The sequence below is a fragment of the Melospiza georgiana genome, chromosome 3, assembly GCF_028018845.1.
Source record: "Melospiza georgiana isolate bMelGeo1 chromosome 3, bMelGeo1.pri, whole genome shotgun sequence".
NCBI classification, from domain to species: domain Eukaryota; kingdom Metazoa; phylum Chordata; class Aves; order Passeriformes; family Passerellidae; genus Melospiza; species Melospiza georgiana.
In genome coordinates, this window is record NC_080432.1 from 23,470,107 (window position 1) to 23,482,404 (window position 12,298).

The following is a 12,298-nucleotide window of genomic DNA, read 5'->3' on the forward strand; positions in this document are numbered from 1 at the left end:
AAAGGAACAGGAATATCTGAAAGACAACTGCTAACAAGGCTCTTTCAGCAAACAGCACCAAGAGCCAAGTTATATCTGCAAGGGTTGCAGCCATCTCAGAAGATGACAGCACCTCTCCCTTTGTATTTTAAGGCTTCAGGTTCCTGAGGCCACTTCTTTTCCTTCTTCCCAGGTCAGCAAGAGGCAAAGAATTCAATGCTTGACCTCACACTTCTTCAGACACAGAGCAGCAAATGCTCTCCCTTGGTTTTTCAAATAAATCTGCCCCAGTGCAGAGTAGCAAGACCAGCTGTCTCACTGCTTCACAGCCAGAGAAATTGCTCAGCCTGTGTAATGGCTGGGTGTTGAAAAACTCATTAAATTAATGCCATGAAAACCAGTTTAAACCAGCATGGTAATCTCGCACCAAACCGGGTGAAACTGCTCACACAATCCCAGAGCTCAGCAATGAGCTCTCCCCCAGGCTTCCCTGGACCTGGAAAACTCAGACCAGGAGCACTCCCAGTACTGACAGGGTGGTTGTCAGCCCAGAACAGCTACAAGCTCTAAGAGCTGATGCAAAGTTGCACTGCTCTGCACAGCCAGGCCACCAGCAGGGCTGGTGTCACCAGCAGGGATCCAAAGCTCTGGAAATCTCCTCAGGGCAGTGTCAGTGCAGCTGCCAGTGGGCAAGGACTCACCTCAGCCCTGTTCTGCCATTGCTGATTCCAGAACCACCTCAGCTCCAGCAGAGGAAGGAGACCGAGTCACTTGGTGACTGCATTGTTATTTGAGATGAACAGGCACAGCTGCAAGCTAGAATATGCAGACAAGCCCAAATCTGGCAGGCAGCATTCCCTGGAGTCATCCAACCCTAACTGGAGCCTTTGACCACGACCCAAGAGGCAAACCCAACACTTCCTCATCAGGCTGGCTACCAGGTGCTCCTGATCCCTACAAGGGCAGTGAAATCACCAAAGGAAAATTAATTCCTTCAGTGTTTGCTCATGTCCCCTCTTTTGTTTTACCTCATCTAATGCAGTTTTCTTCATGAAGAGCCTTCTAGATGAACAGTAAGAGCAGAGACCAAAGGACCACTTGCCTGCAGCACTCAGTGCCCAGCTTTCTCAGGTGAATGAGCAGAGAGAACCTTGCATCTTTATTGAAGGCTAACTGCATGGTCTCACTGCTCCTCAAAAGCCTCCTTAGTTTCCTTTGGAATTTTGATAATATTTGCATCCCTGGCACAGCTCTGCAATATGCAGACAGGTTGTGGAACTGCTCCTGCCCCATAGGTACATTTCTGAACAAAAAGCTAAATTGGGACCAGCAAAAATAGCCACCCAGCCTGCTCAGATGAAATCACAGTACCTGTAACCCAGTTTGCCAGCAGCTCTGGCATATGGAGACTTAACCCTGCCTGATCTCCTCCTGCCTATATCCAGCAGCAGAGGGAGGGGGAAGTGTAGTGTAGAAGAGAAAAACAGTGCAAAAGATTAGCTTTAAAATCTTGTTAACTTGCACTTTCTCCCTTGAGAGTGTTGAAGGGAAACCTGAAAGAGAAAAAAAGAAAGAGAAAACCTCAATCTTCTTTGCTGCAGACACACGAGCCCCTCTCTGAAGCACACAGAAGGTGCTGCCCTGAGCTGGCCCATCACTCCTGAGTAACACATGAGCACCTTTCACCCTCAGACAGGCAAACCTGACCACACAGGAACACTCTATCAGCCTCCAACTGCAACACAAACATAGAAGGAGCCTGTCCTCAGCATGCTGCAGACACACAGAACTGAGGCACTGCACCCAGAAAGGAAGAGTGGACACAAAGAACATAAAAGGAATGAGGAAAGCAGAGAGGAACTCCTCAGTGAGGAACTCCTTGGCTAAGCAGACACTTCAAGTGCACACGGGGTCAGAGGGACAACAGAGGAATTCCTGGGAGAGATGACCTCTGCTGGTTTTATGCCTGTTCTCTTGGTTACATGGACACAACACTGAGCAATGGGTATTTTTGTTCAGACCACAGGGATCTCAGCATGCACAGGCAGAGGCTGTCAGTACCAGCCATTCCAGTCTCACAGGAATGTTTCTATCAATAACCTAAAGCAGTTTGAGCCAGCATTTTTGGATACTTTGGTGGTTGAAACAATCAAAACTGCAAAAACACGCATTGTTACTTTATGCAACAGATTTTTCATGCTGATGCTTTTCCAGACCATGCATTAACTGTGCTGTTTGTAAATGCAAATCTGTTTTTGTCTTTGTGAGCAAAATGCACTTTAATTTAATGGCCAGAAAGGTGTTATGCAGCACTCCAACCTCTCAAACCAGCCTTTAGTGCTTCTGTAAAGCAGATCTAATATGTCCCAGTCCTGGTCTAAGTACAGGCATTTTCCAAGAGCAAACTGAACATCCCACCTCTTTTATGACTATTTAAATGTTTCAATGGACAGCACTGCGACACATTAATCCCTGACACAGCACTATAGCACAGCTTTAACAGCAGCACTGCTGTCCCCAGCACACACCCACTGATGCAATCTCTGAACACAGCAAGAGTTTGCCTAACATCTCCAGCATGATTTTATTTCTATCCTCTCCTGTGACAAACAACTTTTCCCATTAGTCTTTCAACGCTGACAGTTTTAAATATAGGTAGCATTCTTCAGTAACAATTTAAAATGCTAAATTTCAAGGAGAAAATAAACTTGTACCAGCATGCTTTCAAACTGCCTCAATGAGAGAAGCACATCAGATAAAAATCAATGTATTCTTACTTTGTAGACAGCCCTCACTAATCATGATCAGCTCAGACATTCCAGTTGAAATGTAACTTCACCCCAACCTCTGCTTCCATTACAAAACCACAACCCAGGCAGGAAGAGCAGCCTGCAGTGTATTTGACTCAAGCATTACCATTCACATAGCAAACAAAAAAAATCCCTCCCACCCAGTCACCCAACTCATCCCTTCCAAGACCTGTGCAGGTACACAGAAAAAAAATCTCTGACAAACTGCAGGGACATCTGGTTGGAAAAGACCAAACACTGCGGAATCCAACCATTAACCCAGCACAGCCAGGGCCACCACTGAGCCACGTCCCTGAGTGCCACATCCATGTGCATTGCCAATACCTCCAGGGTGGTGATTCCAACACTTCTCCAGGTGGCCTGTTCCATGGTTTGACAGCCCTTTTGGGGAAGAAGTCTTTCCTAATACCCAACCTAAAGCACCTCTGGTGCAATTTGAGGCTGTTTTTTCTTATCCTATCATTGCTATATGGGAGAAGAGACCAATCCCCACCTGGCTACACCCTCCTCCCAGGGACTTGTAGAGAGGGACAAGGTGTCCCTTGAGCCTCCTTTGGTCCAGACTGAGCCTCGCCAGCTGCTTCTCATCAGCCTTGTGCTCCAGACCTTGTTCAGCTCCACTGTCCTCCTCTGGAGCCTCTCCAGCACCTCAGTGTGTTTCCCATAGTGAGGGGCCCAGAACTGGACACAGCACTGGAGGTGTGGCTTCACCAGTGCCAAGTGCAGAGGGACAATCCCTGCCCTGGTCCTGCTGGCCACACGAGTGCTGATACAGGCCAGGATGCCACTGGCCTTCCTGGCCACCTGGACATACTTCAGATGTTGTTTTTTTTTCTAATGGAGCACTAACATAGCATTACTAAATCTTCAGTGAATTAACTGATATAATTGCATCACACAAAAAAGAATCATAGTCTAGGACAAAGATTTTTTGTGTATCTACTGCTGCTTTCCAAGGCTCTGGCAACTGTTTGGCACCTCAGCTGTTAGACTTTCTAGCACACTTCTGGAAAAGCATTACCCATTCTGTCTGCGCAGTCAATAGCACTCAATATGAAAAACCATTTTATTGCAAACTTCTAACAGGACAAAATGATCCCAACTAAAGCAGGAATCTGGCATGTAATGTGCTCAGAATTTTTTACAAAATAATTACAGTCCAAGAAAAAATGCCTACATAAATGAGCACAAGTATCCATAAGTATAAAAGCTACAAGACAAGAAAATTATAGTTCTTTCAATACAAAATATGCTTCAGAAGCTCTATCCTGTTCTTGCACATTTCATGATGTAACTTTCGTTCGAGAAATTATTTCATTCACAAAACTGTTGTTCTTTGCCAGCACATCATTTCTCAGCTGCTTCAACTTGACTTTGATGTCTTCTTCTGACATATCTGTCAAGGGCAACGCTTTCACTTGACAGAGAAAATCCTGAATTATCTTTTCACCTTCCTGAAATGGAGAGAAGAGAAGGAAAAGAAAACAGAAAAGGTGTTCAGATTGCAAGCAGGAATTTTCCAAATTCCCTATAGACACAAAGTATTTTTCATCAGCAGAAACTCAGTGCAGGCAAAAATCATGGCTATTTTTGTCCTTGCTATCAAGTTCTGAAGACCAGAACAAACCACTTACACTGGTACCAGAAGTTCTTTTTCCATGCATGAGCAAAAAGCACCAGTTGATCAGCATAAACACAGCATTTAACATTGCAATCTCCTGTAAGTGTTCCACACTTAATTCCAGTGTGCAGCAACATGAGGTGAGCACTGCCAGCAGTAACAGCACCAGAATGGTCATATTACCCAAACCAGTTACTTTTAGAAGGGACTGTCAGTCAAAAGCAATGCTTCAACATGCAAGAGGAAAGGACAAATTGTAACCAAGCAACTGCAGAGTGGCCGTCACCAAGGAGAACAGATGATAATTAAGCTTTATGCATATGCTTTTACACAAACAGGCAAAGTGGGACTTCTAAACAATCTGACTTAAATAGCAAGAACAAACATTGCAATGAACAGCATTCAGAATCCCTGTACTGGAAACAACTGGTCCAGAATGCAGAAGTTTGTCCACTCCTCTGCACTGTAGAATTCTACTGTAAAGTTCACTGCGTTTTCCTCTGATCATTTAAGATTGATGCAGTAGTTTTCAGTGCAGAAGTTTCCAAAAAGTAATAGCACCCTTTTCCCTCTACACACAATGTAAATCAAATTTCCTGGGTGAGACATCTAAAGCTCTGCCATCCTATTGCCTAGAAGGTTTATGGTATATATTCTATTACTGAAACAGCCAAGAATAAAACATGATGATGTATCTGTCACAAGCTTTTGCTATGTCAATTCAATTTACACCAATTTAGGACCATGCAGCCAGGTCCAACTGATCTCAAAATTCCCTCACCACGATGCCTGACACAGGAAAGGTAATAGTGGAGCAACTGAGGTAGCTGGAGGGGAATTGTTCCTGGTTCAGTAAGTGGATTTGATGCTTTAGATGAACAACAAATGCAGCTGACCTCTGAAACTGAAAATAAAGTAACAGCTAACAGCCTCTGTCTAGAGCAAAGGCATTTTAAATGTAGGAATTGTTCTGGATGTGGACTAACACTTCAAGGTTTCCACACACTGGAGCAGTCCCTAGTCTCTGCCAGAAGGAGATCAGGGTGGTACAAGGCTGTGGAGCCTCAGGCTGGCTGCTGGGACACAAAACAAAGCTCTGTGGTTTTGCAGGTTTGTGTGCATGCAGCCAGGAGCACCCAGCTGCACTGGACAAAAACCAATGCAAGCCACAAAGCAGCAGCACTGGATTTCCCAGGAGAATGCCACAGATGCCACTGTCAGGACTCTTAATCCAGCAACAAGACAACACAGGATGTTCTGTGAAAGCTTCCTGGAGCCTCTGCTTTCCTCTACACTACTTGCAAAGGAAGGTTCTCTAAAGCAACTTTGCTGTGTGACATCCATAAATCAAGTGTAAATCAGCCATTCAGGTACTGATTGGTGTGTAATTTGGTATGATCAGCTGCTGAGTTGTGACAGGTCTGATGGGACATGCAAGGGCACCAAGGAGAAGGCTGGGTGTTCACCTTTCCTCTGGTGTGAACAGATCTGCTCACACTGGGCTCCAAGAACACCACGGCACCAATGAACACTCAAACAAGGGGGGGCAAAACCAGGTGTGACCCAACTGCAGGGCCAAGAATATTCTACACAATGGCAACAAAAGCTGTATTTTAAATCTATATTTTTAGATAAAATTCTTGCCTAAATTAAATTAATCTAAATCAAACTCACTACCCCTGACTATCTCTTCAACTCCTAACAAACACAGTAGCCAAGCCATTTTGTAATGGAAAAATACATTACAGGGTAATTATCCTCAGGCTTTGGGGGAATCTGAATCCTTAAATGATTTTGCTTCAGCAATTCAAATTTTAAAAAAATATTTCTGACAGCAAACCTCTCTTTCTCTGTATAATTTCTTGGCTGGTGGTTCTCCTTCGGATTCCTTGGACTTGCCAATGTTTTGAAACTCCTCCAGCTCCAGTGCTTTCTCTCTTGCACTTTCTATCACATGTTTTGGGAAAGCCGCCAACTCTGCTACATGTATTCCAAAACTCTGGTCACAAACACCTGGATGCAGAGTAAAAAAAAACCCAGTTAAGAATTCTTAGAAGACAATATGGCTACACAGAGATTATATGGACATGCTTGTAATAGTTCTTTGTTCTGAAAAATTAAGTGCAGGACATTATTTGTTTGTCCTCAACATTTTCTGATTTCCTTTTTCCACTAAAAATGATAAAACAAAGAATATGCTCTTATTTAATTAAGCTCTATTAGAGCAGTAATTGTAGAGTTCCAAAGTGCTTCAAGAAGAAACAGAAAACTCTTCAGGCAGAGAGAATTTCCCTCTAGTATTTGAATCAAATTGAACAATGGTTTTTATTAAAGTATTTTGGCACAGTCTGTAGGATATAATAATTTGCATGTTTTTAATAGGTACCTCTGACATTTACTCTATACCTATATAAATATATATGTGTGTGTATAGACAAATATTAAAAATGTTGTATTCTAGATCATCTCTCTCCTCCTCTGCATCTGTACCACATAATTCCTCAGTCTTCAGTCATCTTTAATTATATCAAAATCTCTCAACTGTAACTTCACACTTACTTCAATTAATACACTGTTCATAACATGTTCGAGAAAAGTCCTCTTAATTACTCAGAATATGTAAATTATACACACTTACATAAAACAATTTTCACTTCAGTATCAAAAGCCCTCTGATAAAAATCTATCAATTCTTATTTGTTTATATTATCATAATTCCATTTGTCCTCCCACAGATATTGCTACATCCTTTTAATTCTGGTCTACAGCAAGGAGTTAAGAATAAATTAATTACACTTACAAAATGTCAATTGTTTTTGGTTTTTTTTTGTTAACTAATCATCTATTAAATACCAAGTAACCAAAGAATAGGTGAAGGAAAACTTAGCATTTAGACTTTTTCTGTTTTATTAACCCTGTGATCTCTCAGGTTTCTTAAAGGAAAGGAATCCATTTAAGCAGGAATTCATGTTCTTGATTTTGTTTTTAAGAGACACACCTGCCCAGACCCAGAGCTAACTCAGTTCTCAGCTCAGAGAATCCTGATGAGGGGCCTGGAGAACAGCACTTCATGAGTCTCCTCTTCTGGTGATTTTGTCACTCTTGAAGCACAAAGACATGGTTGGAAACACTGTATAGAAGTTCCTTATCATGTTTTCCAGGTCTGGTTATACATTTCCAATGACATCAAACCTGCTATTTGTTTCACAACACAGCTGTATCTGAGCTGCCTGTATGCACATCCCTGATGGAGCAATGTGACAACCCCAAAAAGGAAAGAGCACAACATTAATGCAGAAACTTAGGTGAGAGATGTTTATCTGATTGGAGACCAGGTATTTAAAGATGAAGATTTCATAGTGTTGCATCTCCTGTGACAGAGGTTTAAGTAGAAAGGTAAAAATTTTGTGTCTCCATGCTCAACAGCACTTCCAAGAAAATGGATGGAACAAAAAGACATTGCATGTACAAAGATGTGTATGACTAAAAATGGCAAAACTGATTGAAGAAAAATATGAAACTGGGCTTCTACAGTTCTTATCACAACCAGAATGGCTGAATTAATACAGACAGGTTTTAAAAACAAAAGGAGTTGGGAATATCAGGGGGCTTTATTGTAGGAGCTGCTGCTCCAGAAGATGTAGAAGGCTTTCATATAGTGTGTATTGATTCTCTCCTCAACCAACATGCTCAAACTGAGGCACCTAAAGATGGCTTGTTGGCATATTCTGTACATCATCTCCTGCTGCTCAAAATCCCCTTGGTACCGACATGCACTTGCAGCAGTTCATGACTATTTTTATGACTATTTTTATTCAGTTCCAATGTAACACTGAGTCACCTTTTAAGCACCAATTTGAGCCTGAACATTCACTTTGTGGAAGGAGCTCAGCATGTGCTGGAGAAGATGGGGAACAGCAAACTAGGAAAGAACCACAGACACCTCCTCTCCAGTGGGAATCAGAGCCACAGCAATTTGGAGTAATATTCAAGCAAAAACTGGGCATTCCCTAGGAGCATTCCTTACTTCTGCTCCTGCTGTGATTCCCCTTGCTCAGAGCAGCCTCCCACAACTTTACAGAAAAGTACCCAAAACCTAACTCCAAGATTATAGCCAGAGGGGAACACAAAATTAACAAGTGGTCATACATGTAATCTACAGGCAAGAAATGATGTCATTTAATGGATTTAAAACCAGAAGAAATGAGTAAGAAGTAGGCAGTTAGTGATGTCATAGGAGTAAAACCAGCAAGGTATCAGATCCAGGATAGCCAGTGTTCTACAGTAACCCTGCTCTGCCCATTTAGTGTTACCTAAGCCATTCCTCTGCTGTGCAACTCAGAAGAGGAAAATTAAGAGGTACACAGAGTGAGAAGGAGCACTCTGCCCACATTTTAAATCAAAACTTCAGCCCAGAGATTGCCAGCTGGACTGAAATACTCTAGTGAGAACAATCCAAAATCACTGTAGAGTTCACAACTAAATTAGAATGCCATAAATGGGCACACCTTGCAAGCCACAGTTACAGCTCTGCTTTATTTAGCAATAAATACAGGCTCCTGCTGAAGGGAACAAAACCAAATGAAGGGGATATGGGGAAACAGGAGGAATAGATGAAATTATGCCTAATTAAAAATTGGTTAATTTAATACTGAAAGGAATAACTGGATCCACTAAAAGACTTTAATTAAATACATCTAACTAAAATTGTACTAACAGAACAGGCTTCTTGTTGTTTTATTGTGATGCCATTTGCTAAAAATTACCCACATGACTTTTCCTACATCAAACTCCTATATAAATTGGGCAATGTAAGACTAAGTCTTATTACAATGAAAGAGCCATTATTAAAAACTGTCAGCACATAAAAGGTGCACTCATTCCTTTTAAAAGAACAGTTTAAGAAATGTAAGTCTCTTCCATCAGCAGGTCAAAATAGCTGTTTTAGGAAAACTGAAAATAACCTTCTGGAACCCTTCTTCTTTAAAAAAGAAAAGGGAACAACTCAAAAGCATCAACCTGAGTGGCAGAAATAGGCTAGACACCCTAAGAAATAATCATTAACATCATCACCTACTGTGCTCACACAGAGCTCCTGTCACACACACTGTCCATGGACAGAGAAGAATGAATATATATATATATATATATATATAAAATATATATATTATAAACCCCAAGCCTGGAGTGTGACACAAATTTTGGGGGGGGATTTTTTTTTCCATTAATGCTGGAACCCTGATTACTGAGAATTTTTAACTTTCTGTGCTGACAAGCACTGACCCCCAAGAGAACACTGCAATTAACCTGAAGCCATAGAGAAAGCTTCCAAAATTGAATAATAGAACTAGGATTATAAGTGTGTAGTTTGAACAGAAATGTGTAATATCACAAAGCAAAAAACTTGGGAGTTTAAAGATTTTTTTATATATAAAACAAAACAGAAGTTTTAGAGCAGAAGCTAGTCCTTCTTCTTCATGAGTTTAAGTAATGTGTAATTAGATAAAGTCAACATTGAGGGTTTGTGTAGTTATTAAGTCAAAAATAATTTAAGTGCCGTTTCTTAATTAAACAGTTTATCCTTAAAAGATCTTCTAGAAAGAGAGATACAGTTCAATTTTTTAATATATTAGTAAAGCACTGCAGAACTCCCAACTTATAGGACTGTTGTATAAATAAACACTAATAAACATCTAAATCTGAACAAAAAAACACTATCTCACATGTTTAATCCCAACCTTAACAAAAAAACCAAAAAGAACAAAAATCAAACCCAAAAAACCAAAACAATCTCATAAAAAGTCTCAAAAAAACCAAAAGCAAAATAAGGCCAAAAAAACCAACCAAACAAAAAACCAACAAAACCAAAAAAACAATAACAAAAAACCCCATAAAAACCCCCAAAAGATAAAACAAAAAAAACCCAACCAACTAAACAAAATAAGGAGAGGAAAAAAAGAAAAAAAAAAGAAAACCAAAAAAAAAAAAAAAAAAAAACCCACAACAAACCCAAAACAGAAAATCCCTTTTCTCTCTCAGGACTCTCAGACTTTTCTCAAAGCTGAGACCCGGCCTTACCAGCCTTACCTTCCTTGACCCGATAGAGCATGGTGAGTGTGTCATCGCTGGTCAGAGCAGTGACATGGAGGTTGTTTACTGTTGGCACTTGGTCAGCAAGAGCTGTGAGCTCATGGAAGTGTGTGGCAAACATGGCAAACCCACAGATTTTGCTGGCAATGTATTCCGAGATAGCCCAGGCCAAGCCAAAGCCATCGTAGGTGGAAGTTCCTCTTCCCAGCTCATCAATGATTATCAGGGAGTTTTCAGTTGCTGTCCTAAAAGCACAAGAGCATTTGTTAATGCTTGAGAGCAGCATGAACTCTGGATATTGGAGTATGACAAGTTCTGCTGTGGATGCAGAGCATGGAAGAGGCAAAAGACCCTGCTTATTTACAAATATAGTGCAGACACAGCATCACAGAGATCATTCCACACTAGGCTCTTGGTCCCATTTAGACTTTGGCCTCTTGGTAGAAACTCTGTATTGACCACTGGAATAAACAGAAGGCTACTTCCAGAACTTATGCACCAGCTAAAAAGAACTTGAGATTCTCTGCTGTATTTGGGTTGCCTCCAGACAAAGGAAGGAATGATGAATCTGACTCCATGTACTCAGAAGGCTAATTTATAATTTTATGACACTGTATAATATTAAAAAATACTATAGTAAACTATACGAAAGAATACAGAAAGGATACTTACAGAATGCTAAAAAGATAATAATGAAAATTCATGACTCTCTCCAGAGTCTCAACACAGCTTAACCATGATTGGCCAAAGAGTCAAAATAATTCACAGAAAACTAATGAAACAATCACCTGTTGGTAAACAATCTCCAAACACATTCCACATGAGCAAAACAGAGGAGAAGCAAATGAGATATTTATTGTTTTCATTTTTTTGAGGCTTCTCAGCTTCCCAGGAGAAAAATCCTGGGCGAAGGGGTTTTTCAGAAAATGTGAGTGTGACAACTCTCCACTAAGACTCCGCAGAAAAGAAAAATCTCAAATGCACTTCTCTCAGAGCACTTCTTTTCCCACCAAGCCCCAACAAGACAATCAAACAAAAGCCCAGGACTTGCCTGAGGATTGAGGCAGTTTCCAGCATCTCAGCCATGAAGGTGGACACTCCTTTGAGCTGGCTGTCCCCGGCTCCCACCCGAGCCAGGATACAATCCACAATGGTTATTTCTGCAGACTCACAGGGAACAAAACACCCAATCTGGGCCATGAGAACAATCACCCCTGTCTGCCGGATGTATGTTGATTTTCCCCCCATGTTAGGGCCTAAAGGAGAAATTTTCCAAAAATTAATTGAAAAAGCATCATCTTTTTACAATTCAGCAGTTTTTTAAAAGGAGAAAAGGCTCTAAATTAGAACAAAGAGTGTTTAAATTTATTACTCTCCTGCCAGAAAAGAGCAGCAAACTTGTCTAACAGGTGCAACAAGTGGCTCCAGAGCTAACAAGGCTTGATTGTTTGTCTTACTGAATGCTCCTTTTTCAAAAGAAAGGTGAACACAGAAAATCAGGGGCCTTCATTAGTTTTGTGACTTTTCAAAAGTATAAGCAGTCATCTAAAACATGTATTCATACCTAAAACTAATAAGCTTTAAATTTAAAAAAAAATCAGTATTTATTTCTGCTTAAGAATTGTAATAATTTGTTTTTACCTCAAACAACTATTAACATTTCTCTGTAAAAATGAAAAGCTTAGTTACAGACTGGGTACAAGCTAAGGGTCACTCAGAATCAGCAAGCCCAGATATTAAGCAGTTAATTGTAACTGAAATACAAATGAAATAAAAAGTATTATCCAGAAAACCACTA

The 12,298-nt window shown here is 40.7% G+C and overlaps 1 protein-coding gene across 1 annotated transcript in view; it reads right to left on the minus strand.

Annotated features, from left to right (window-relative positions):
* Nucleotides 1-3,837: 3,837 nt before the first annotated feature.
* Nucleotides 3,838-12,298, minus strand: part of MSH2 (mutS homolog 2) — a 48,735-nt gene continuing 40,274 nt past the window's right edge. The window contains exons 13-16 of the mRNA XM_058020947.1: nt 11,552-11,756; nt 10,498-10,745; nt 6,251-6,423; nt 3,838-4,243 (exon numbers count right to left, since the gene is read on the minus strand). Of these exons, the coding sequence (XP_057876930.1) occupies nt 4,073-4,243; nt 6,251-6,423; nt 10,498-10,745; nt 11,552-11,756 (797 nt within the window). The 3' untranslated portion in view covers nt 3,838-4,072. The remainder of the gene's footprint in view (nt 4,244-6,250; nt 6,424-10,497; nt 10,746-11,551; nt 11,757-12,298) is intronic.